A 22,837-nucleotide genomic window follows, 5' to 3' on the forward strand; every position below is an offset into this window, starting at 1 on the left:
GCATCCTTAACTTCAGGGCTGAGTAATTGACAAATCCTGATGCAACAGCAGTAATTTCAGGAAAAACCAGCCTGTTGTCTCTTGCCATTAATGACAGAGAAATTAGTGTAAAAAATCAATATGTATTCACAACAGCATCTTTAACACTGCACAATATCAAAAGACTACCTGAAAATTTCACATACAGTAGAAGAGCACTACTCTCAGTATAAAGGGAAGTAACTGAGAAACAGCACAGATTTTTAAATGCACCATGTAGAAAAACCCTTGAGAAAGCACTCAAATCAAAGCTGGTAGTGCCTGGATGCAGCAGTGTGTCCAAGCCTGCATCACGCATATGCATATGCCATTATACATGTGATACTCATGCATTTCCAGCTGGAATAGTGATTATGGGTAATTATTTCTGTATAAGAAATTTGTGGGTACTGACCTTGATAGCCACTTGTAGAGGGTTGGGGTCCCCTGCAATGCCTACCACAGTTCCCTCATAAACCTCACCAAAGGCACCATGTCCCAGTGCCCTGCAAGGAAAGAAGAGAGGGAACAGATGTTATATGTCCTTGGATCCAGAGCTGGCCAAGCTCTTGTTTTCATCCAGTCCAAGATGAATCAAAATCAGAGATTTTATTTCATTCTGAAGCTTCTGAAAATAGCTTATCAGTATTTTCTGTCACTGTCACTGAAACAGGGAGGTTGGATCCTTGATGGTTCTGAACAAAAAATGGGCCTGCTCAATCCTAGGGTCCATCACCAAGTATGGCAAAAGAAAGATGAGGAAAATGGAGAAAAATGGAATAAGGTGGCTACAGACTGATGTCTCCTGGAGATAGTGTAAGACATAAGAATGATCAAATTGCTCCTTCTAAAGCTTATATAACTTTGATCAGTATCATCTGGATGTTGAAGAACAGCTTAGCATGTATCTCTTTGTGACAGGAAATGTTCTTGTGATAGGAAATGCTGAAACAGACATACTGCTGTAGATTTGGAAGGCAGCTACTGCCAGGAGGCAAGTGCCTTAAGAACACAATCACAGCAGAGGTGAAATACCTATGTGTGGGAACATGGAACAGGAGACTCGTGATCTTACACTTCTGCCTGAGAACTTGATGGGATCAAATTATCTTAGAGAACACAGCAAGGATCCCATCTGTTGTACTTTGGGTGATCTGCAGAGAGCCAGGGGGTGGCCCTTGCTTCCTCACCGAAGCAGAGAGATGTTCTTCCGTGGGATCTCCTTCAGCTCGCTCAGAGTGGCAGCCTTGCCTGCAAAGCAGTAGTTGGGGTTGTAATCAGTCATGATGACAGATGTACGGATTTTGCTCAGTTTGTATTCTGGGCTCTGCAGTCGTGCTCTGGATCCCTCCAGCTGCTGCTTCTTCAGGTGATAAACTGCGGGTGGGGAGATGAACAAAAATGCACAAACAAGATCTATAACTGAACAGGAAAGATAATGCTGGCCACACAGAACAGAATGGCACCAATCCCAGAATTATAATTGGTCCAGGAATATCTCTGGCTTGCCAGTACCATGCTCTTCTTCACACTCTTCAGTGATTTAGTACTGGATATGCAAACAGTCTTATTCCTGCAGGCACCTGGGAAGAACTTAGGTGTCCTATGCTGCTTTGTGCATTAACTGAGGAAGAGTTCTCCACAAGACATCTTGCTGACATCAAGTCCCAAAAATCAAACCATCTCCCTGAATGAATTGTATATTTAATTACAGACTGTGACTTCATCCCATATTGCAGGGGCTGCTACAGAAACACCTGCTAAGAAGGCTTTCTCAGCTCTTTTGTTCTGTGGTGAGTACCAGCAGTCCTTGCCTTTGGGACTAAGCTTGTGCCTAGGTGTGGGTGGTGATGTTTTCTATCACTTCTTTTTCCCTTCTCCTCCAATCCACCAGGGACACCACAGCACTTTGGCTCCAAGTATTGAAAGCAGTGGCACATGGCCAGGTGGTCTCCTTTTGTCTAATTTAACTGGAAAAAGCCAGGTCAAAGGGTGATGATAAGTAAGTGTATCTTACTGATAGACAGGCTGCCACAAGTGAGGATCATTCCAAGCACCACAATCACAGACACCACAGCTAAGAGGAGTGGGAGAGGCAGCTGTCCCTCTGGTATAGGACTCTGGGGCACTGGAAGAATAAAAATAGAGGTACATTAATCAGAAAAAAACCAAGAGCTACTGTAAAGCATCCCTCTGAAAGTTGATTGTATTTCAGAAAACAGTACAGCGATCATCATCAGAGAATCTTATAAAAATTACAACAAATTCGACTATAGCCCTGAAGATTGAAAAAGTACCTAAATAATTTTTAAATTATTGTGAAGATAGAACACAAACTGATAAACACGGATTTCTTATCCATTATTCAGTTTTCTATAAATAGGTAACATCACTAGTCATAAGCTGAAAATTTCTACAGTCTTGATGTTTGGAGCTCCAAGAGACTGTGAAAGGAAATAACTGTGAGTACAAGGAATCAGCTGACAGGCACAGTGGGAAACTGCTATGGAAGGAAGCAATTTGTGGCTTAAATAACTCAGCAGTAGGTGGTACGTTATCCTGGAGAGGTATTTATGCTTAAATATCTGATACACTGAGCCCATTCAGGAAATTCACACCACGTCTCTTTACAGATATTTTACCTCCTGCCTATTCTGAATGTGAGTGTTGGAGATGGTGCTAGAGACACAGCTCAGCATGTAAACAAAGGTCAGCAGGAATTTTCAGCCCTATGTTTGACTGACATTTCTCACAACACCTTGTCCACTGCAGCCACAGGCTGCAACTTGGGAATTCAACATTAAAAAAGCCAGAAGGAGATATGGCACAAAGAACAGAGATGTTATCCAATGAGGCTAAAACCTCTTAACTCACCAGTGCAGGTGACATTGTCATTGGCCAGCACGGCCCCCATCTCACACTGGCACACTGGCAGGTTGGTGTCAGGGTCCCTCTTGCAGCTGTCTGAGTGGCAGTGGCTGCAGTTAAGGTAGATCTGAACCTCCACCTCACCATGGCTCTCCACAGCTGAACAAGGAATCACACACAACAGGAGGGCTTAGTTCAGATTTTCCTACGTTGTTCTAGCTAGGTTAAAAACAAAACAAAACAAAACAAAACCCAGCAGGTACCTACAACTTCTCTCCTTCTCTGCAGGAGAGCAGATAGTCCAACACAGAGTGGACATGTCAGAAGCCTGATGGGGATCAGTAGGGAAGAAATTTGGTTCCTTAAACAGAAAGGCCTTGAAGTGAATTGACTGGAAAAGCCAGGGACTGAGGATGTGCTGTTGAACCTGATGACTGGTGTATCCCCTGGCTTAGAAACTGAGAGAAAGAGGGTCCCAGAGCACTATGGAAATATTTAAAGAAATGACCACAGGCAAAGATCTGACCTGCAGTGTGAAATAAGCTTTAATGAAATGAATAGAAAACAAAGACAGGAGAACAAGGAGGAAGAAAGAGGAAATAGAGAGAAAGAAGGAAAAAGGAGGAAGAAATAAATAAGAACCATATTGTACCTGCCAAGGGATGCAAGAAGATCTCTCCTATGGGGTTCACAAAAGAGATGCCATCCTGCCCACCAGCTGTGATGTCATCACTATCAGAGGCATGTCCCCCTGGAGAGAGAAGAGTATGGCTGGTGATCAGTGCTGCAAGCTGCAAAAAATGAGATGTCTCTGGAGGGTTGCATTCATTCCCATTATCACCTGGGGTCACTCTGCAACCTCCAGTGATATTGGATCATGTAATGCCAAACCCTCACTTGACCCAGCCAGTACTAAGCTTAGTGAAGTGACTTTATCTAATATAGGTTTCTCAGTTCAGCAAGGTAAAAATGCATATGTTTCAAACAGAAAAAAGAAATAGAACATTTTCCATGGGTAACTTGGGGACAGATGAAGGGGTGATTTATCACACCTTCCAAATATTAACTCACATAGGAACACCTTTATAACCTTGATTTCCCGAGTTACAGAGAGATGGTGGAGGGCAGGGTGGGTTTCACAGAAGTATCTGTGCCTCACCTCCTGCAGCCTCTGCACTAAGAGCACTGTCCCTGGCCTGCAGGTGCTCTGAAGGGCACAGAATTAGTCCCCAAGACTATTGCCCCAGCAGGCTTACCTCTGTACCCTCCACCTCCTCCCCCAGAAGTACAAGCTCCTCCTCCTCCACCAAAACCACCTGAGGTGGTCCACTGGAGCTTGGCTAGAGCTTGGGGACAAGCTTGACCTCCTTCTCCACCTTCCAGAAGAGACTTCCCAGCCTGAGGAAGCAGACTCTCATCTTGCCAGCCACCACCTCCACCTTCAGTCAGGGAGTGAGAAAAGAAAACAAGAACAGTGAGAGAAGCACAAGCTTTGCAGAGAGACAGAAATGAGCCCTTATTAATTTCTGAAGTACCTAGCTCAAGGTAAACCTTTCTTTAACTTTAAGAGAATATACAGACAAGCTCCTTGCTGCCATGGGTGATAACAAACAGGAGATCTAAGGTTCAGCCTGTGGTATGTGCTGCATAAACCAACACCTCAGCACCAATTTCTTGTGGTGCTAAGAAAATAAGGAGCCTACCACTCCCCTTCAGGATAACAGGTTAGGGCAGTCAGCCATGTAAGATGCTGAGTTCCCCAGGGAAATAAAAATAAATTGGATTTCTACATCTCACTTTAGTGGCCCCTCTTTAAGCCTGATACAACAGGAGATGGACAACCACTGGATTTTTTTTATCTCTTAGGAATAGATTCTAGGCATAGCCATCACAAGATTATAAATAAGGCTTCCATTTCTGGTATAATTCCCATAGTAGAATTGTTGTTAGGGTTTAAGGGGAGTAAGATGAAAAAGTCTTCTCTTCAAAGGCCATTGTTACAGTGTGAAGGAGCAAGCTCCATCCCCCAAATATAATTTTCCCTAGTTCTGTTCACAGAAGAGAGGAGTCCTGCTATGGAATTGCCTCTACTGGATCACTCATCATCTGTCCTGTGCATTCTCTTTTTATCTGGTGACACAACATATAAAAAGATATCCCTTACAGACTATCAGCATCTTTCTAAAAACTACTGCCACATCAAAATTCCAGAAGACTGAAAAAGAAGCCCTTCATTCATGCCTGCAGGACAATGAGTGTATTCAGCCACCTGATTCTGACCTCGTGGGGTTTCAGTGTCTCACCTGCTGCCCCAGTCCTCCCACTGACTCCAGGTACTGCAGTGCTGTTCTCAAATTGCTCCAGGGGTGCCTCATCCAGGGAGTTGTCCTGAGCCATCAGGTAGGCTTTTCCTCCTCCTCCTGCTGCGATGAGCAAAGGTTCGAAAATCCCATCCTTCTGCTGGAAAACCCCCCATCAAACATCAGAAAAACTTCACATCCCTTGGATATGTGAACTCACACAAACTTATCAAAGATCATGAAAGCATCCCAAAGAAGAGTGGCCTAAGGCCAAGGCAATGCTGCTGCTTGTCTCATAGAATCATTACAAAAATATTTCACATCATGTTCCTGTGTACAAAAGTAACCATTTAACTGAACATCAAGGTTTTGTGATTCATTTTTCAGGACTGCTGCCAGCATTAAAGTGGGATCCTGGTGTAATTCCCACATCTGAGTTGTTAAGGACTGAGGAACAAGTTCAGCTAGCCTAGTGAGTATGACAAATATGAAGAAGGATATGAAAAGAGATAAACAACTAAAAAGACAAAAACCAAAGAGAGACAGAGGTGAAGAAGAGGCAGAAGAGGAAGATTCATTTCTCATAATCTTTTCTAAAGTAACTATTTATCATGTGCCATCACTGACAGTGAGAGTTGGTTGCTCTGCTGGACATTGCTCAGGCAGGATGCAAAGAGGAAATACTTACTCTAAAGATGTAGGTTGCTCCTCCTCCACCCCCTCCTCCTCCAGCCCATTCCTTCAGGTCCCTTTTATTTTTGTAATCTTCTTCAATGAGAGATGACTCCCCTAAGCAGATCTTCTGGGTTTCAGGATTGCCCTGAAAGGAGACAAGAAATGGACTCAGATCTCAGTAAAATCCAACTCTTGAGACTTGTCTGTGTATTTCAGTATAAAATTTTCATAATCCTTGTCATGCATATTGGGCATATATAAACCAGTATGTAGATTATCTTTCTAGAAAGTGACCTTTTCTATTCTATTTTCTATTAGGACTGCCAGCTGAGGGATAGATCTGTCTGTAACTTCTGATTTGCAAACTCACATTACACATGCAAATGAAATTTAAGATGCATACAGGAAAAAATATAATAACTCATTGCTAATTTCACATATCTAATACTTTGCATATTTAGAACTTCTTATAATAAAAAACATTAAATTATATTTGATTATGGATTAATTCTGAGAACTTTCTTACTGACACATTTACTATTTATTTCTAAAGGAGATAAATGCATAAAGCAAAGGTGACCTACACATAGCTGAGAATAATCTATTGATATACCTTAAAAGAGCTATTTGGAGACCCAGTTTCCTATTCCTGCACCAGCCTTACTGTCTGTGTCCTCTCATTCATGCAGAATCACAGACTCATGGAATGGGGAAGGCTGGAAGTGACCACTGGAGGTCATCTAGCCAATCCAACCTCCCTGCTCAACCAGACTTCCCTGGAGCATGAAACTCAGGATTGTGCCCAGATGGCTTTTGACTATCTCCAGAGAAAGAGACTCTCCATCTCCCTGGGAAACCAGTTCTAGTTCTCAGTCACTCTCATGGCAAAGAAGTTTTTCATCACATTCAGGTGGAACATGTTCCATTTTACGCCCTTTGCATCTCATCCCAAGACTGAGACTGGGATTGATTGTAAATTGGCAGAGGGAGAGCTCTGTCTCCATTCTGTTAGTGATGGTGCATGCCCTTTCTTAGTTGGTGAAGCAATTTGTTGGCTAATTCAAACAGAACAAAAAAATGGCAAGGTAGATGAAGATCAGGGAAAAACAACTGGGGTAAATCTGAGGAGAGAAAATCAATGTTTGGAGCTGCAGAACTTCTCCAGAGAAAGAAAAACAAGCATTAGTCACCCAATATACAGATTCACCACGGTTTCCAAAGCCAAAGAAAGTTGGGCTTTGGAAGGGGGAAAAATTAACTGCAACTTTTTCCAGTAGCACTTGCCAAAGGGAGATAGTGCTGGGTTATAATTTGCAATCTGGAGAACAAATTATGAAATGTAAGGGATTAATGGACAACTTTTCAGATTATGACCTAAGACAAGAGAGTGCACTGAAAAGGGAACTGCAGACACACAAATGTATGTTTTATTTAAATAGATAACGATTCTTGTACTATATAAAGTGAAGAAAATGTGGGTTTAGAGTCTACTGTGGGAAAGTAAATAGTAACTTCAAATGCCTACAGGAATAGTTTATGCACCCCCAAACACACCAGCCTATGGGGAAAAAACAGCTTTGTTTCTGGGCAGGGGTTAACAGCATCTCTGGAACAAGACCATATCAAAAACTAAAAAGAAGAAGTTTTTGAGCTTAAGTGACAAAAGGACTTTAATATCATTTGTACTAGCATTTAGGGGACACATATATAAGCCAGAATTGTCATCAGAATTTCCATTTCTGATGAGTATTTTCTTGTCATTGCAAAAACCTAATCCAGGGGCTGCTGGAATTAGTGGAAAGATTCTCACTGGTTTGGGTAGGCTTTGGATTCAGACTTTAGTCTCTAAGCTTAGAGACTATACAACACAGTGCAGCCACAACACTGCTGGATGCTTCCATAAATAATAATAAATTTTCTGAAAAACTGGCACACAGAAAAAACCCAAAACTGGGGAAAAACAAGAGAGGGAGCACATCACTTGCCTATGAGCTTCCTGATAAAAATAAGCACAAGAGAGCAAGAGAGCTGATTAAGAACTTATTTCAAACACCAGGAGCTTAAAGCAAAGTTGCTGTGGGATTAGTATTTGTTTGTGCATTTTGAGTTTGTTTTTATTTTCTTTATATATTTTAAGATTATTTCTAACTTCTTTTATTGGTTCTTTCCTGTCTCCTGGCTGGATTTCATTGCTGGATCCTGGGATTTCTGTCTTTTATCACAAAACCCAAGCCACCCACTGAATGGTATCTGCAAGGTCTCTGCCCACATGTGCTTCATGGCCCTCACCCCAGGGCAGGCATCCTCCCCCTGCTGCCCCACTAAGATGTACAGCAGCTCATCTTTCTCCAGGTGGAAGGTGGCTGAGATGAAGACCCCGTGGGACCTCTTATTGTGGTTTTTGGCTCCCTTCCCCCCAGCTGCTCCATAGGCAGAAATCCTGCAAGACAAAGTAAATAAATGAAGAAACAACTCTCACACTTCTCATCCCCAAAGTAAATCCATCTACAAGGTGTTCCCTTCTAAACAGAGGTATTTCTGGTATTTCAGCAGGGCAGGCTCCCCTGCTGTAGCAGTTTGAGGATATTCCTTGTCTGAGACCCATGTAGGTAGGATGCACAAGAGGAGAGACCAACCCTCACCCAGGTACTGGAAAGAGACTGCAGGAGCAAATAGCATGAGCTGGTACAGCCCCCTCCAGAAGTCCAGGGCTACAGGACTGAGGTGATGGCAGAAGTTCTGCTTGACTGCATGCCCACCCTCACTGCTCTTCTGCTCACCCTTCCACTCTTCACAGCAGCTCAGATACACATCCTTACAGCTCCTGCTCCTATTTACTCACGTCCTTTCCACCCACTTAGCACAGGTGGCCCCACACTGTGCCTGTTGAAACCCTACAAACAAAAATCAGTTAGAGATGGCTGCCCCCAGCACACCTGATCTCACCTGTATCTGTTTGTGGCTGGAACTCTCCAGACCTGCACTCCCCGGAGCCTGCCCTCCTTCTCCACTCTCACTGACACATTGCTGTTCTTGTAGGCACTGTCACACTGAGCCTGAGTTGGCCCATGAGGACCACTGGCACCACATGTTGAGAACCACCACAGAACAACAGTTGTGTCCCCTGTGACCAAAACAGCAAGAGTTGATATTCCCTGTATTTCTCAGTACTTATATTATACACACTTTCTTCTAGTCATAGCACAGCTACTGCTTTGCTATGGTCACTGTTTGCTTTTTTCCCTCTCTCACCATATTTCCTGCACACTATTTGATAAATCACGGGCTGAAGATAAACTTTATCAATTGGTGTGAGGGGAGAAAGGAAAAGGGAAGAGGGACTAAACTTCTAAGAAGGGGTTTATCTAAGTGTCTCACAGACACAATCAAATTCCTCTGCTCAGTGCCTCTATGAAGCAAGACATTCAACTTTCCAAATGAGAACTAAATCATGCACACAGAGACAGGGTTTGAAAACATCTGCCATTACAACTAGTGACCAATTTTGAAACACTGTGAAGGTTTTAAGGGACTTATCTCAGGCTTGCACAAGAAGCCTGTGGCAGCAGAAACAGCCAGAAGATAGCCTCTTGCTACCATCTGTAGGGACCCTTCTTCCCCAACAATTTCTTTCCTGGTTCTCATTAAACATTATTCTTTTGTTTCTACAACAGTGCAGCAGATAAGGATATCTTCCATTTCACAACAATTTTCTAAGACCCAAAAAAAAAAATCCATCTTCTCCACTGAATTAGATGAGCCCTAAGAATAAAACTTTTCAGTAATGTATCTAAAAACTGTTCTGTGGTTTGTGCACAAAAGCCAGGGTAAAAAGTAGAACTGTTTAAGAGCTGAATGATTAAAATAGAGGTAAAATTTACAAACTTTTAAAAGAAAAACTCCAACCTTGTTCAAAGGAAAAGGCAAGCAAAACTATCCCCAACAGACATCATCCTGTGAGCATGCAGCTGGGTCAGTGCAGTGTGAGTTTCAGCTGATTACAGCATTCCCCTGAGCTAATGGGAGCAGACAGATTGCCACATTCCAGGTGGACATGGCCTTCAGGAGCTGGTACAGTCACACACTGGCATTTGTTGGCCACAAAACAGCCTCAAGAAAGCAGAAAGCCTCTCCTCCTCTTTAGAAAGCTCTTCTCACCCACACAATTCTTATCTGTCCTCCAGAGTGGCAATTTCTATCAGTAAATTAGTCCCCAGTGTTCCCTGTTCTCCTACTTTTTCATCCAATTTTTCTCTTTAGTGGAGTTCCTAATCCTCAGTTACTGTCCCTGGATTTTCATCTTTACACCACTATTCTACACTCATTTTATTCAGCTCCAGTGCTCAGCACTCTTTCTATTCCCAACTTTCTGTACAGGTCTATACCTTTTGTTCCTAAGCTGCCTTTCCATGCACGCTGAATCTGAGTCATGCAGATTCTCTTTTCACTTGAAGAGATTCTGCTTTTCTTTAGAGAGGACCTGCCACTTCAGGGCTGGTGGGCTGGGCTCCAGCAAACTGCTTCCCTATAGCCAGAGACACAGTCTCCACATCTTTGGCATGGATTTTATAGTTGTCTCATTGCTGTAGGGCAGGCAGGTCACACACAGGAGACAGGAAGGGAGCACCTTTTATAGGCAAGAGACAGGTTTTTAATCATGTACCTGGGAGGGAGGGCTCTTCCAGGGGTTTCAGGAGATGCTCAGCCAGGACACCAATCTCTCGTGGGTACTGGCGTTTCCCACCAAAACCATTCGTGTGTCTTCCTGGAACAGTTTGGAGAATAGAGGAAGGAGGTGGGAGGGTGGGAGAAAAGAGGGATGGGAAATTTAAAGATCACATGAATGAATTAAGCACAACCATTTGGTTAAGATAAGTAAATATTACTTGGGTAGAAAAGGTGTTTTGAACAACCATAATTTTTTATTATGTATTATTATATTGAGCCCATATCTTAGGTTAGCTACTTGTATCTGCCCTGAAGGCAGTGGGTCTGCACATGAACACAGACCCTCCATGTTATCCCATGCAGGATAAGCTCCTTGGTCTGCAACTTCCTCTAGCTGTGATTACAAGAGATTTTAGGAAAAAAGTAGTGTGGGAGAAATGATACCAGGTATTGATGTTCTACTGGTCACACAGACAGGTGACAATTCTGGACAGTCAAATTACTGGAGGTGTAAAGGAGAATGGTGACAAAAATCATTGTCTTTGGTTCTGAATAGTGTCTTGGCAAGGAACCCAGCTTAACAGATCACTCACACCTTAGAAACCAACTTTGAGCACCTGAGAGCTCACTTAAAGAATAAATAGCTAAATAAAATTACATGCCTCACTAACATACACAGTTAAAAAACAGACACACACCCTTGACACAAGCTATAAATCTTTGGACAAACCTTTTTGAAAACCACAGAGGAAAACCATACATTTCTGACTACTGAGATAAGCCTTTGAAAACCAGCCCTTTCTCAGGGAGGAGGAATTTCAAATCAATTACTGATCCAAAACATCTGAATGCATAGAGAACACCACAACACCAATGCTGCCTTACAACAGGAAAAAGTAATAATGAACCCTTCCCTCATAATCTGCAAGCATCCTGTTTCAATAGTTAAATTACCCATTTTTATGCAGATTTTTGATTGAAAATCTCTAAGAAAAAGAACAAGCTTCTTTCCATTTTGTGAACCCTCAGTTAATTCAATACTGAACATTTTTCATCAGTTGAAAAACATTACAAATATTTCAATTTGTTCCAGTTGTGAGAATCTAACAGCTGTCTGATGCTCTACTGAAAGAGACTCACTCAGTTCCAGATGGACAATTATCTCTGCCACAAAGCCACTGCTCGAAATAGCCATAATTAACACCCTTGTTAGCTGTGTCAGAAAGGCCAAATAACTAATTGAAGCATGGAGACCTTGCTGAGCTTTTACTCCTGAGAATATTCCCCCCAGGTCTGACTGAAGGCACATTGATGCATGCAAATAAAAGAAAGCTTTGTACTGACACACTCTGTTCATACTGAGATGGAGAACTTCAATGGATGAAGTTGTCAAGCCAGTGAAAAATAAAATTAACCCAAAACAAATGAAATTAATCAAATGCAAGGAGGAAAACAGAATGAAAAATACAATGCATGGCCAGAAAAGATGCTCCCCAAGGCCTGCACTGAATTACAAATTCCAAAGGTCTCGACAGTTTCAGATACTTAGTGATGTGCAAGAAGTCTGGTTATGTTTGCCAGAGCAAAGGAATGTAAATCACTCTCTGAAACAGAGAGTTGATCTTGTGTCTGCATGGATCTTTTTGTAGTATCCCAACTGAGTATCCTAAGGCAAATGCCTTGTTTCCAAAGTCTTTCCTCCTTCTCCAAACTCTCTCAAACCCTTGCTCTCCAGAAGAAACTTTCTGTCTCCTCTGGACTAAGCTGCAGCACAGGCTGAGCATTGCCCTGTCCACAGGAGCTGTGAGTGCTTTGAAGGCTGATGCTCTGTGCACTGTCAGACACAAACCTGTAAGATGGCATTTTCTAAAATCTAAATTCTAAAAAGTAGCCCTGGCACCCAGGGGCTGCTGCTTCAATCTATTCTAGCTGCCACTTCCTCTTCTAACAGCCAACATGTTGACTGTAGAGTGAATGGAAGGGAACAAGAATGAGTTCATATTAAGTGTATCTATATAAAGAAATGCAAAGAGCACAGACTTCCTTTTTCCAGGTTTTAGCTAACACTGATTTCCCCATTGAAAAGAGACAGGGAAGTGCAATGGGGAAAGAGAGGGCATCTTCTGCAGGTAGAGAGTTATTCACTCCTTCACTCCTTCAATGTCTCTGTGACTGTAACTAAAATAGAGATAGAGATCTGGTGGCTGAGATTAATCAGAGTAAGATGGCTCACAGGATCCTCAGGGTGTGAATGGTCTCCTCAGAGATCCCACCTTACTAATGCTGATTGCAGCACTCCACGAAATCAGATTTTGCTGGGCCAGGGATGCTAAAATCAAGAGGTAGAGATAATCTATGCAAAAGCTCTCTTTGGACTGTCTTGCCATTTATAAAGCAATCTTCTGGGAAATTGCAAATGATGCACAGACTGAAAGGCAATTTCTAGGCCAGGGCAGTAGAGTTTGATAGACCACAACAATACAATACCAACAATACAATGCTTAGAGCACCAAAAGATAATAGTAAAGGCAGTGAGAAGGGCAACTCAACTATCAGCATTCTATTTGCTGTGCAGTCCACATTTTCATGTTAAGACACTCAAAATTCAGACCTCTTCCTATATAAGCATTACTTCACTGAAACAATGAAGTATCCTTGTGCCTGTCTGCCTGAAGTTCTCACAAAGAACCAGACATGCCATCCAGTCTGTCTTACACAAGGTGATTGTGTAAGCCAAAATGTTGTTTTGCCTCACCTTTTCCACAGGAATAAACATCTGTCAATGCCCAGGAGCTGCCATCCTAAGAATGGTCTGTTTGGGTTCTGTCCTTATTGATGTCTCCTGAGCTGCCCTCACTACTCAGTTGTTCTCTTAAATCTTACTGAACCTTTCCTCTCAATTTTGAGGTATATGGAAAACCTCACCTTCTTTCCCATCTTGCATGCAAAAACATTTATTCAGCACTGGGTTTTGTAGAGGGTTGAACTACAAGATTGAAATAGATGGAGAAAATAATATTTACATCCTAGCAAGCTGCAAATCCTTCCTTCCTGCCATACATCCTTCCTGCTGCCCTCATGAAAAGAATTCACTGCTTGGATTTTAATTTGCTCTGTCTCTGACATCTGAAACCTGTCCTTGCCAGAGAGAAGTAATTTCATTACTAGAACACAGCAGAGCTGCTGGGCTTCTCTGCAACCTAACTGAATTAAAGTCATGAGAAGACAAATACAAGGGGGATGCTTTCAGAGGTGAGAAAACGTCAATTTTCAAAGAGGATTCAAGGAACAGGGGCAAGTTCAAGGCTTCCAGGAAACATTTCCTTCATGGTGTGCTTCTTCTGCATGACTCACCCATCTCTGGGGCATGCCTTCAGATGGGGGGACTGCCAGCTGCTCCTGGACATCAGAGCAATTTGTCCCAATTGAAAACAAGGAGTAACTTGGGCAGTCTAAGGGACAAGCTCTGGTGACATTGCTGCAGGGGCATTTACACCCCACCTGTCTGCCAAAGGATGTGTAGCTACACCACTCCCAGCACATTCTCTGGGTAAACTGGTGGGTCTGTCTCTCCTGTGAGGGCAGTGAACTCCAGCATCTGGGTGCACACCAGCTGCCCCAAGAACATCTGGAGTCACCCCCCCCAGTTTCCCCAAGATTTTGGGACAGAGGGCTGTTAAGGAGCTGGAGTGAAAAAATGAAATTACCATAAAGGATCAGCTTTCCCTCTTAATTTCAAGTGAAACTGTGCATATTCAGCATTTTATAAAAGAGAGATTTCAGTGCCCACAGAACAAAGGGACAGAGAATGGACACTGAACCAGAAAAGCATAGGAAGGAATAGTGACTTCTGCTGATGGGCTTTTAACACACCTATTTTGACATAAGCCTTCCCATATGTTATGTTAGGCTACAGCTAGCCACTGCAGGCACATGCTATTACCCTAAATGCTGACATACTGGGTGTGGTGACACACAGAGTGGCACAGTGTCACCAATCCACATTTGGTCTGCAACAGAAGTCACCATTCAAGTGCTGCACATCTTCCAGGTCCTTTGCAACAGAGCATGTCTTTTCCCCATGGAAAAAAGAAGGCAGTTTCTAATATTTGCAAGTAGTTCAAGTACTTAACTTTGTTCCCGTTGTCTGCCAAGAAAATCCACTACAACTCTTGCTAATGTGTTTCAAAGGGTAGCACTGGCTCCATTTTTCTCTGGAATAGCTGTCAGTCATGTTCACAGTAATGAAGCAAAGGAAAGCTGTTATATATCTGGCAGTGATAGCTGATATACCTCTTTACAGACTAAAAAAACAAACTTGTTGGAGTAATCTAAATTTTATTGTCAGACAGTCAATTTACTCCTTAATTTAATTCCTTTTCTCCACAAAAATATGGTGACTTTTCCCTTTGATTTCAACAAATTTGTTTCAGCTATCAATTACCAGGGTGCATAGATCAACAGGGACTGTAGAAAAACTGTGATGTAATCCTTCCATTTAGGGCTGAGGAATAAGTCTAGGGTTTCTTGCCAAGACACACAGACAGGTCTTAACTATGTGATACAGAATATCCCACTTTAGGGGGTAAAAAAGAGCATTGGGAGACTCTGACATTGAGTAAAATTGCCTCTACTTGCAATCTCCAGTAGGTCTGAGATAAAATGGCATTGTGCTGAAAAAGCCGACACAAATGATCCATGTGCACTCTGTGGGGAGAACAGAACCTGTATCCTGGATCTGTGGGATGCTGATTACACTATCCAAATTTTTGGGGGGATTCTGCAGCACCTGTGGCTCACCTTCAGTGATGCAGTCCAGGCCAAATGTAATGTTGTCAATAGCAATGTCAGCTTGGGAATTCCAGCCCCAGGTTGCCAGGAGTTCCAGGTGAAACCTTTGCAATAAGACAGATGTTTTAGAGAAGACCAACAAAGGTCTAAGGAAAAGGAAAAACAAACAAACAAACAAACAACCTCCCTAAAAATACAACATTCCCTTACAATGGAAAACAGATCATCACTATTTACAATTTTTCCTCCAAACAAGTCCAGCTGAGCAGCCAAAAGGGCTTGCTATAAGTCTTAGACACATATCAACCCCCCATAAGCCCTACAAGACACACACAATTTCAAATTTCATGGAGAAGAAGAATGAGTCCTCTACTTCCCCTGATATCTGCACATACATACAAGCAACTGTCCCCCACTAATTGTTGTACACAACCAACCATTCATATTCAATTACCAGAATCAGTCAGGGAATTAGACTCAGGGAAAAACTATCTCCTTCCTTCCACCCACTGAAGAGATAGAGTAAAAACTGAACAAAGTATCCAGATGTCTTGGGTCTGATTCTTAGCCAGAGTAACTCAGAACGTGACAGGAGTTTATAAATTATAAATTAACATTATAAATTGCAGCCGTGATTCCTTGAAGGGTTAGCTCCCTCAGCTGTCTCATCTCTTTCCACCATGACCAGGTGTTGCTTATCTAGGAGCTCTGTCACATCCCATGTGTATTGCTACCTTCAGAATTCACAAGGAAGAAAGAAAATGAGCTGAAGGATCTCCTTCTAATGGATAGGACTGAATTGTTTTTCATTACATTTCAGAAACAAGCAGATGTCTGATGTCCAGTCCATTTAGAGCTTATTAAAAGCATATGGACAGGACCTCTATTGCTGTTTCTGGTAAAGCCCAATGATGATTTATGAGAGATCAAGCACTGACCTGCCTAACACATTAATCATTCAGTCTAGAAACACACTTGTCCCAAATTAGTGGCAACAAAATATGTGTGTGCATTCCACCCACCAACCAAATGTTGGTTGGTATCCACAGTTACTTGCATAGCTGCATACAAATCTTTAGGAATAAGCTGCTTTTACCCCAACTCAAGAATGACCCCTTGTGCTTAAATGAAAGCATCCACACCTTCAGGATCTGAGCACTCTGGGAGTAAGGGCAGCAAATGCAAATCAAGGGTCTCTTGAATGACCTCTTAGCTGTAGTGTTAATGGGGGAATTTTTCATTAGATACCCCTCCTACAGAAACCCTCCTCTTCAAAAGCAAGGGCATTTTCAAACCTCATATAAAAGTCCACTGTCAAAGGTCAGAAATTCCCCATCTGTGATGGAAGAGAGTCAGAACACCCTGAGCCCAGAACCAGGGCACTCACAGGAGTCACAGGCACAGCACACATCCTACCCCTTACTGAGGCACTCACATGGCATTCTACCCTTGGTCAGGCCAGTCTGCTGTGTCTGCTCCCTGGAAGAGCAGACAAGGGTCCCTGGCACTGCTTTACAAGGCAGGTTTCTGCTCCAGCCCATACAAGGGGGATCTTGAGGAATGACCTCCCCCCTCAGTGCATGAGGATTGACATTTCATAGCCTCTAGGCTCTGTATGCCTCCCCTTCCTCCCAACTTCAGGAAAAGGGGGGGAATTTGCCTTTTGAACTCAGAGCTGTGTTAGCCAGAGGGGTTTCCAGTGCTCCTGCTCATTGATCTAATTTTGCTGACTCCAGCAAATTATGTTCTCCAGCTCTCTGTTGTCTGATCTTCTGCCTCTTTGGTTTTCTCCTGATAGCATTATTTTTCCTTGTGTGTGAACCAAGTAAGTGAATTTGCCAGCCAACCACCAGCAGCAGTTTTTCAAAGTAGCTAGGTGCCCATCCGGGAGGCTGATCAGCAAACTGTGTCTTCCTTCTCTCCTAAGAGATAACTTCATTGGATGAACTGAAGCAGACTGTAATAATAAACACATGCATGACCACATACATCTTTCATTTTGCCTAAGTGCTCAACTTTCTCAGACATTACAGTATTTGAACATTTGAATATCAAAATTTTTTCCTGACATTCTGGCTAGTACTCAAAAAAGGTGTCTTGCTGTCCATTCCCTCCTGCCACATGAGATCCATTTTGCTTCAGAATTGAGGGCTAATGCAGAAATTAGATGCTTCAGGGAGCAAGAATAAGGGACTGTATTCAGAGGAGGCAGAAGATCTTAAATTTCTCTGAAGAACCCCTTGGTCTTTGCTGCAGACAGGTCCACAGTAGAGTGCCCAGAGAAAAGAGCTGTTCTGCACTAATTCACTTTACATATCCATAACTGGGCAGATGCTAATCCACAGGGTTTCAGACTGGGTCAGGCAAGAACATTAAATACAGTGCTAGCAGGGAGACCAATCTTACCCTAAAGGAATCATCCAAGGCAAAGGTGTGTATGGTGAACACATGACAATACTGAGACCAAAGGTAATCAGGAAATTAAACTAGAAAGACGGTAGAGCAACATTTATAATATTCACTGTATAGACTTGGAGGGGTTTTTTTTTCCTTAAGTTTCATGTGAAACAGACCCTTATCAGACAAATGCAAAAAAAAAAAAAAAAAAAAAAAAAAAAGGAGGAGAAATGCCTGAATAAAATTTGATTGCACTGAAATCCCTTAAATCTTCAATATTTCACTTCATTTGAAACCAGTGTTGCACTGTATTTCCACACCTAAATCCATGAAAACTTTGGTGCAAGGCTCATTTGGGCAACAGTCTTTTTCTGAAATCATTGCACCAGTAATGTGGCAATGAAGGATGTCCACTGATAAAGATCCTAAACTGGACAGGTGTATTGGCTAAACTGTGGGATTACCCCCCTTTGACTCACCTGAGTGTTTTTTACTGTGGGAGTGCAAAATGCAGCTGTGCTAATGCAGCTGTGCTAATGCAGCTGTTTCCCTGCTGGGAGCACTTGGCCCCTGTGAGTACACTGGCTTGCTGAAAGGTTTTTAGTGCAGATGCTGGCTGTTCCCAAAACCCAAGTACTGTTTGAAGCTGCACAGAAGTGCAGTCACATGGTGTGGGCTTGTGTTGAGCTAAGCTGTGCATGTGCACAGAGACATGCACTTGTGATAGAACACTTCCTGAGCAGGAAGAGCTGCTTGAAAACGGCCCTGAAAGAAGGAAGGAATGAAAGTGACACTTCACAATAAAGATAGTAACAATTTGCTAAATCTATGGAGATTGCCCTGGCTGCTGACAGTGCAGCTCTTACCGGTTCTGAAGCACTGGCATTGGTAAGGTGATGAGAAACCAGTGGTCACTCCAGCTGCCTGCCCTTTCCCACATTGGCAAGGTGATTGGAGCTCCCTTTATCTCTTCCCTGAGAGAGAAGGAGACTGTACCATTGTAGCTTCCAAAAACATGCACTGAAAATTGAATCTGTAAGAGAAAGAGGAAAAGAATGGTGATCAGTGACAAAGGGAAAGGTGGTTACTTCTCCCCTCCCTGGGAATTTGAGACACCAAGCCTCCAAGTCTGGATCAAGCTCTTTAATGACAGAAATCACTAAGCCCCCACTCACTGATGGTATTTGACCCAGCACAGGATTTTCTCAGGGAAGACCTGAGCTGACACTCCTGTTGGGCAGCTGTTCCCCAGCCACTGATGACAGTATCCACCCTCTGGGTGAGAGAACTGCTTTCCTTGCTGATGCCTTCTCCAGGAGAGACCTGTCCTGCCCCAAATACCTTTGAAACAAGGGCTGTCTCTAGAGGCAGGAAACCTCAGTCCATCTACTGCTCCAACTCATAGGCACCACCTGAATTGTAGGCAAGTAAACAACAAAATCACCAGGCCAAAGAATGTTTTGAAGCAAGACTTGTTCCTCTTTCTTTGGAGCAACCACTTTCATTTTGCACAGATCAAGAGAAAGTTGCCATTTCTACCACTGCTTTGAATACTCAGCTGCCCTTTATGTTACAGAGAGCTCCAGTACCAGCAGCAAAGGAGCACACATGTTCTGCAATGAACAACTACAGAAGTTCCTTGATCCTGCAATGTGGCCTCAAATCCTTGCCACTGGAGAGGAGAATGGATCCAGATCTTCTCTAGCCTCTACAAGATAACCAACAGCTGCTGCTTCTCCACTCCTGGTTTTGTGAACCTATCTCAAATCACATTTTATTTTGTTGTTTATTTTGTACCCAGCAAATTTTACCTGGATTTATAAATAAATATAAATGCCATAGTAGCCTTTCTGGCACCAGAACTGTATTAATTTTCCCAGCTCTAATTAGGAGGCATCAAAGCTTTCTCTTTTTCCCCTAGCAAGATCGGACTCCAGCTCAAACTTGCAGCTTAATTTTCCTAAGTGTTATGACTATAATATTATTTAATACTTTTTATTCCAGCATCTCACAGCTGCAAGGCAACTTGTGTGATTTTATCAAGGCCAGGTTGCATTAACCTTTTGAAATTCCTGAAGAATGTGATCAGAAGTTTATTATATTAATCTATTTCTGGAAAATCTAATGGTTTCTTACTTCACACTCCTGCTCTCAGTGAAACTGTCAGGTTTATTAACTCCTGCACAAGTATTGCAGAATTGATGAAGAAAAACCTCAGTGGCAGATATGCTAAAAGACTCCATGGCCCAGCCAGACTGCTCCCTTTTGGGCACCTCTCAGAGCAGTAACTCTTCCTAGCTGGTACAGTTAGTGCAGCTGGGGAGTTTTCCACAATGAGCAGCTGATCTGGGGCTTCTGCCTTCACTTACTGGGGATGCACCTCACATCTCCTTTCCAGTTCTGGGCAAGTAGCCATCTAGGCAGTGTAGCCAGCTCTTCTGCTTTCTGGAGTTGTGTTGAGTGTGCAGAGGGACAGGAGAACAGGCTAATTGTGCAAACAGTGCCTACAGCCTCATGATTTACTCCACAAAGGTGCTAAGACAGAGTGGCACACCTGGTAGCCTTCAGTGGCAAGACTGGCTGGCAAGCTGGTGCTGAAAGCCTTGGCCACACCACTTGTCTGAGTGCTGTGTGCTCGCAGGTACAGGAAGTGCCCTGTGAACACAGAAGTGAAAAAGACAAATGATCTCTTGCTGTTTTGTGTAATCACTTGAAACAATTTAACGTCATTAGCGTTACTGTAGGTATGCAAGCATCTGTAGGTGTAAGCATGCTTGAGAGCAGGTCTGTTGGTGAGGTTGTGGGAAACACTGGCAGATTTCAGCAGCACAAAAGTCAACATCCCAAACCCCTTCTTGGAATGTGACTGGATAAACCTCAGACACCACTCAAGGTCTTCCCATACAGAGGCACACACCAATCTACACCCCTAATTCCTATACCATTAACATCAATGACTCTTGCTGGACAAACACTGGGCTGGAAGAGTTTATTTGCAGTCTTTGTTCCCAGGGAGAGCTTACACAAGCTCTCAGGAGACAAACAGGATGCTTGGATGGAAATCCTTTATTTTGGCAGGGAACTATGGGGCAAGACTCATGAAGTCTTGTGCTAACCTTTCTGACTTTCAGCCTGAACAGGTGAGGGTCTGGCCTCCCCCCTTCTTATTTAGCAAGTCGACAGTTCTGCAGTTCTGGGAATTATTTGACGCTTTTTTTTATTGTGGTATTTTATGGCACAGAATGTGTAAGGTCACTTGGGATATTCTGATATGCGATGCTCTTCCTAACCCACTAGAGTCAGTCAAGGGTCTTCACAAGTTTTGTTTTTACAAGCTGCCTAGTTCTGTTGGGCATTTTTTACCCTGTGATGCAGCAGCTATCATATTGCTGCTGAAGTATTCTGCAACTGCATAGCTCACAAGAGGAAGGAGGAGGGAAGAAATATACATTATATGATTTTTTAAAGGTGAAGGAGAATCCTTGTCTCTGAGAGTTTTAACTTTTTTGCATAAGTTGTTTAGTATAAAGTTTTGAGGCACGTTCAAAAGTTAATTTTAGCTACATTTGGAGTTGCTATAGGCAATATTGATACTGAATTTCATTTGGCAATGATGCCAAAATTTTTAAACCAATTTAAATAAACTTAAGTTCAAGACTTTGTGTACATGCATACACAGAGAGTGGGAGAGAGAACAATGAAGAACCTACCATGAGTGGCTTGCAAAGCAGACCCTACAAATGAGTCCTCTTGAACCATTTCAGAAAAGCCCTGAACAGACCAAGGTGATGCTTCAGTTTCATTCAGGGTCCAGCCACACAGACCTTCTTCAAAAGAGCAGTGTGAACCCTCCGGGAGACTGTCTAGAATTGAGAACAAGAGAAAGTAGGAAAATAGGAGCAATTTGATTATGGAAGAACACAAACAATAACAAAAGTGTAAATCCATTGTGGTTGTCTAAGTTAGCCAAACTATGCTACACTGTCAAAATTGCTGTCATTTGTTTATTTCCAGAGTCACCATTAGAAAGCCAACATTTTGCTTCTGGAAACATATGAGACTTTTTTTGTGCTGTCCTACTCTAAATACTGGACAAAACTGCAGCCCCCATAATCTCAGGAATGGCAAATCACTGCCACATAATTTTAAAGGTCTTGCTACATATGAAATTGCAGTCATCACAAAGTTTTGTGTCCACTTAAGGGAAGGCAAATCAACGGATTATTGTAACAAAACTAAATATTGCTCCTCAGCACCACATGTTATGTTAGGGGATTTCTCTGTCTTGATGTGCAAGAACTCTGAACTGGGAACTTGGAAGGACAAATTATGACACTGTTGGTAACTAAAGATGATTAACACCTTTCCCTGAAGGGAAGGTTTAGATCTCGGGCCCAGAAGGAAATTCTCACCCAGCTGCAGACATGTAAATAAGGTTTTGCCTTTCTCTGAAGTAGCAGTAAATGTGAAGGGAAGGTCATTGAGCTTCTTACTGCAATACTTCAGAAACAAAACCAATTTTAAAAAAACCCCAGCATTTTGTTCTCTATAGGGTGAATTTTCAAAGAGAATCTTGGTATTCAATTAATGTAAATGGGCTATATTAATTCAGGAGGTAAAATAGTGAATTAATCTAAAGATGGAATCAATTTAACTTATTTTTCATTCTAAATGATTTCTTCTGACAGAATGAAGGTTCCCACGAAGTGCCATGCCACATACTCACCACACCTCACTCCTTCCTCTCCTTTGGCAGGACAGTCACTGATGAACTCACAGATCTGTAGGTGGCTGACACAGCCTCCATGAATGCAGGGGAAGGTTGAGCCTTTGTCATACATAAAGAGATCTTGATTTTCTTTATCTAACGGGGAAGGAAAGAAAGAGAACAAAATCCAGAGGTGAGTTGACATGTTATAAGTTTCACATGTAGGACTTCATCCTTTGTACAATAAATCTTTGCTTTTTCATGTAGGTTTCTATCCAGCATTAGATTCCTGCACCAAATTTATTGCTCTTTTCTTTCTCTTGCACTGCTTTTGCCATGTTTGTGCTATCATTAGATAATTGGGGGGTTTTTTAATGAAGGGCCTTTCAGTTTCCTACTGTGATGTGTTCCT

The 22,837-nt window shown here is 42.5% G+C and overlaps 2 protein-coding genes across 2 annotated transcripts in view; one reads left to right on the top strand and one right to left on the bottom strand.

Moving 5' to 3' along the window:
* ITPKA (inositol-trisphosphate 3-kinase A) overlaps positions 1-19,659 on the top strand; it is a 74,749-nt gene extending 55,090 nt beyond the window's left edge. Inside the window, exon 5 of the mRNA XM_056493083.1 lies at positions 19,294-19,659. Within this exon, the coding sequence (XP_056349058.1) occupies positions 19,294-19,422 (129 nt within the window). The 3' untranslated portion in view covers positions 19,423-19,659. The remainder of the gene's footprint in view (positions 1-19,293) is intronic.
* LTK (leukocyte receptor tyrosine kinase) overlaps positions 1-22,837 on the bottom strand; it is a 90,766-nt gene that overhangs the window by 15,810 nt on the left and 52,119 nt on the right. Inside the window, exons 6-21 of the mRNA XM_056493084.1 lie at positions 22,444-22,581; positions 21,428-21,580; positions 20,272-20,372; positions 18,584-18,750; positions 15,330-15,424; positions 10,525-10,626; positions 8,808-8,985; positions 8,151-8,301; positions 5,875-6,006; positions 5,190-5,346; positions 4,143-4,325; positions 3,539-3,637; positions 2,893-3,045; positions 2,036-2,146; positions 1,209-1,395; positions 434-524 (exon numbers count right to left, since the gene is read on the bottom strand). Of these exons, the coding sequence (XP_056349059.1) occupies positions 434-524; positions 1,209-1,395; positions 2,036-2,146; positions 2,893-3,045; positions 3,539-3,637; positions 4,143-4,325; positions 5,190-5,346; positions 5,875-6,006; positions 8,151-8,301; positions 8,808-8,985; positions 10,525-10,626; positions 15,330-15,424; positions 18,584-18,750; positions 20,272-20,372; positions 21,428-21,580; positions 22,444-22,581 (2,198 nt within the window). The remainder of the gene's footprint in view (positions 1-433; positions 525-1,208; positions 1,396-2,035; positions 2,147-2,892; positions 3,046-3,538; positions 3,638-4,142; positions 4,326-5,189; positions 5,347-5,874; positions 6,007-8,150; positions 8,302-8,807; positions 8,986-10,524; positions 10,627-15,329; positions 15,425-18,583; positions 18,751-20,271; positions 20,373-21,427; positions 21,581-22,443; positions 22,582-22,837) is intronic.

The sequence above is a fragment of the Oenanthe melanoleuca genome, chromosome 5 (assembly GCF_029582105.1).
Source record: "Oenanthe melanoleuca isolate GR-GAL-2019-014 chromosome 5, OMel1.0, whole genome shotgun sequence".
Classification (NCBI taxonomy): domain Eukaryota; kingdom Metazoa; phylum Chordata; class Aves; order Passeriformes; family Muscicapidae; genus Oenanthe; species Oenanthe melanoleuca.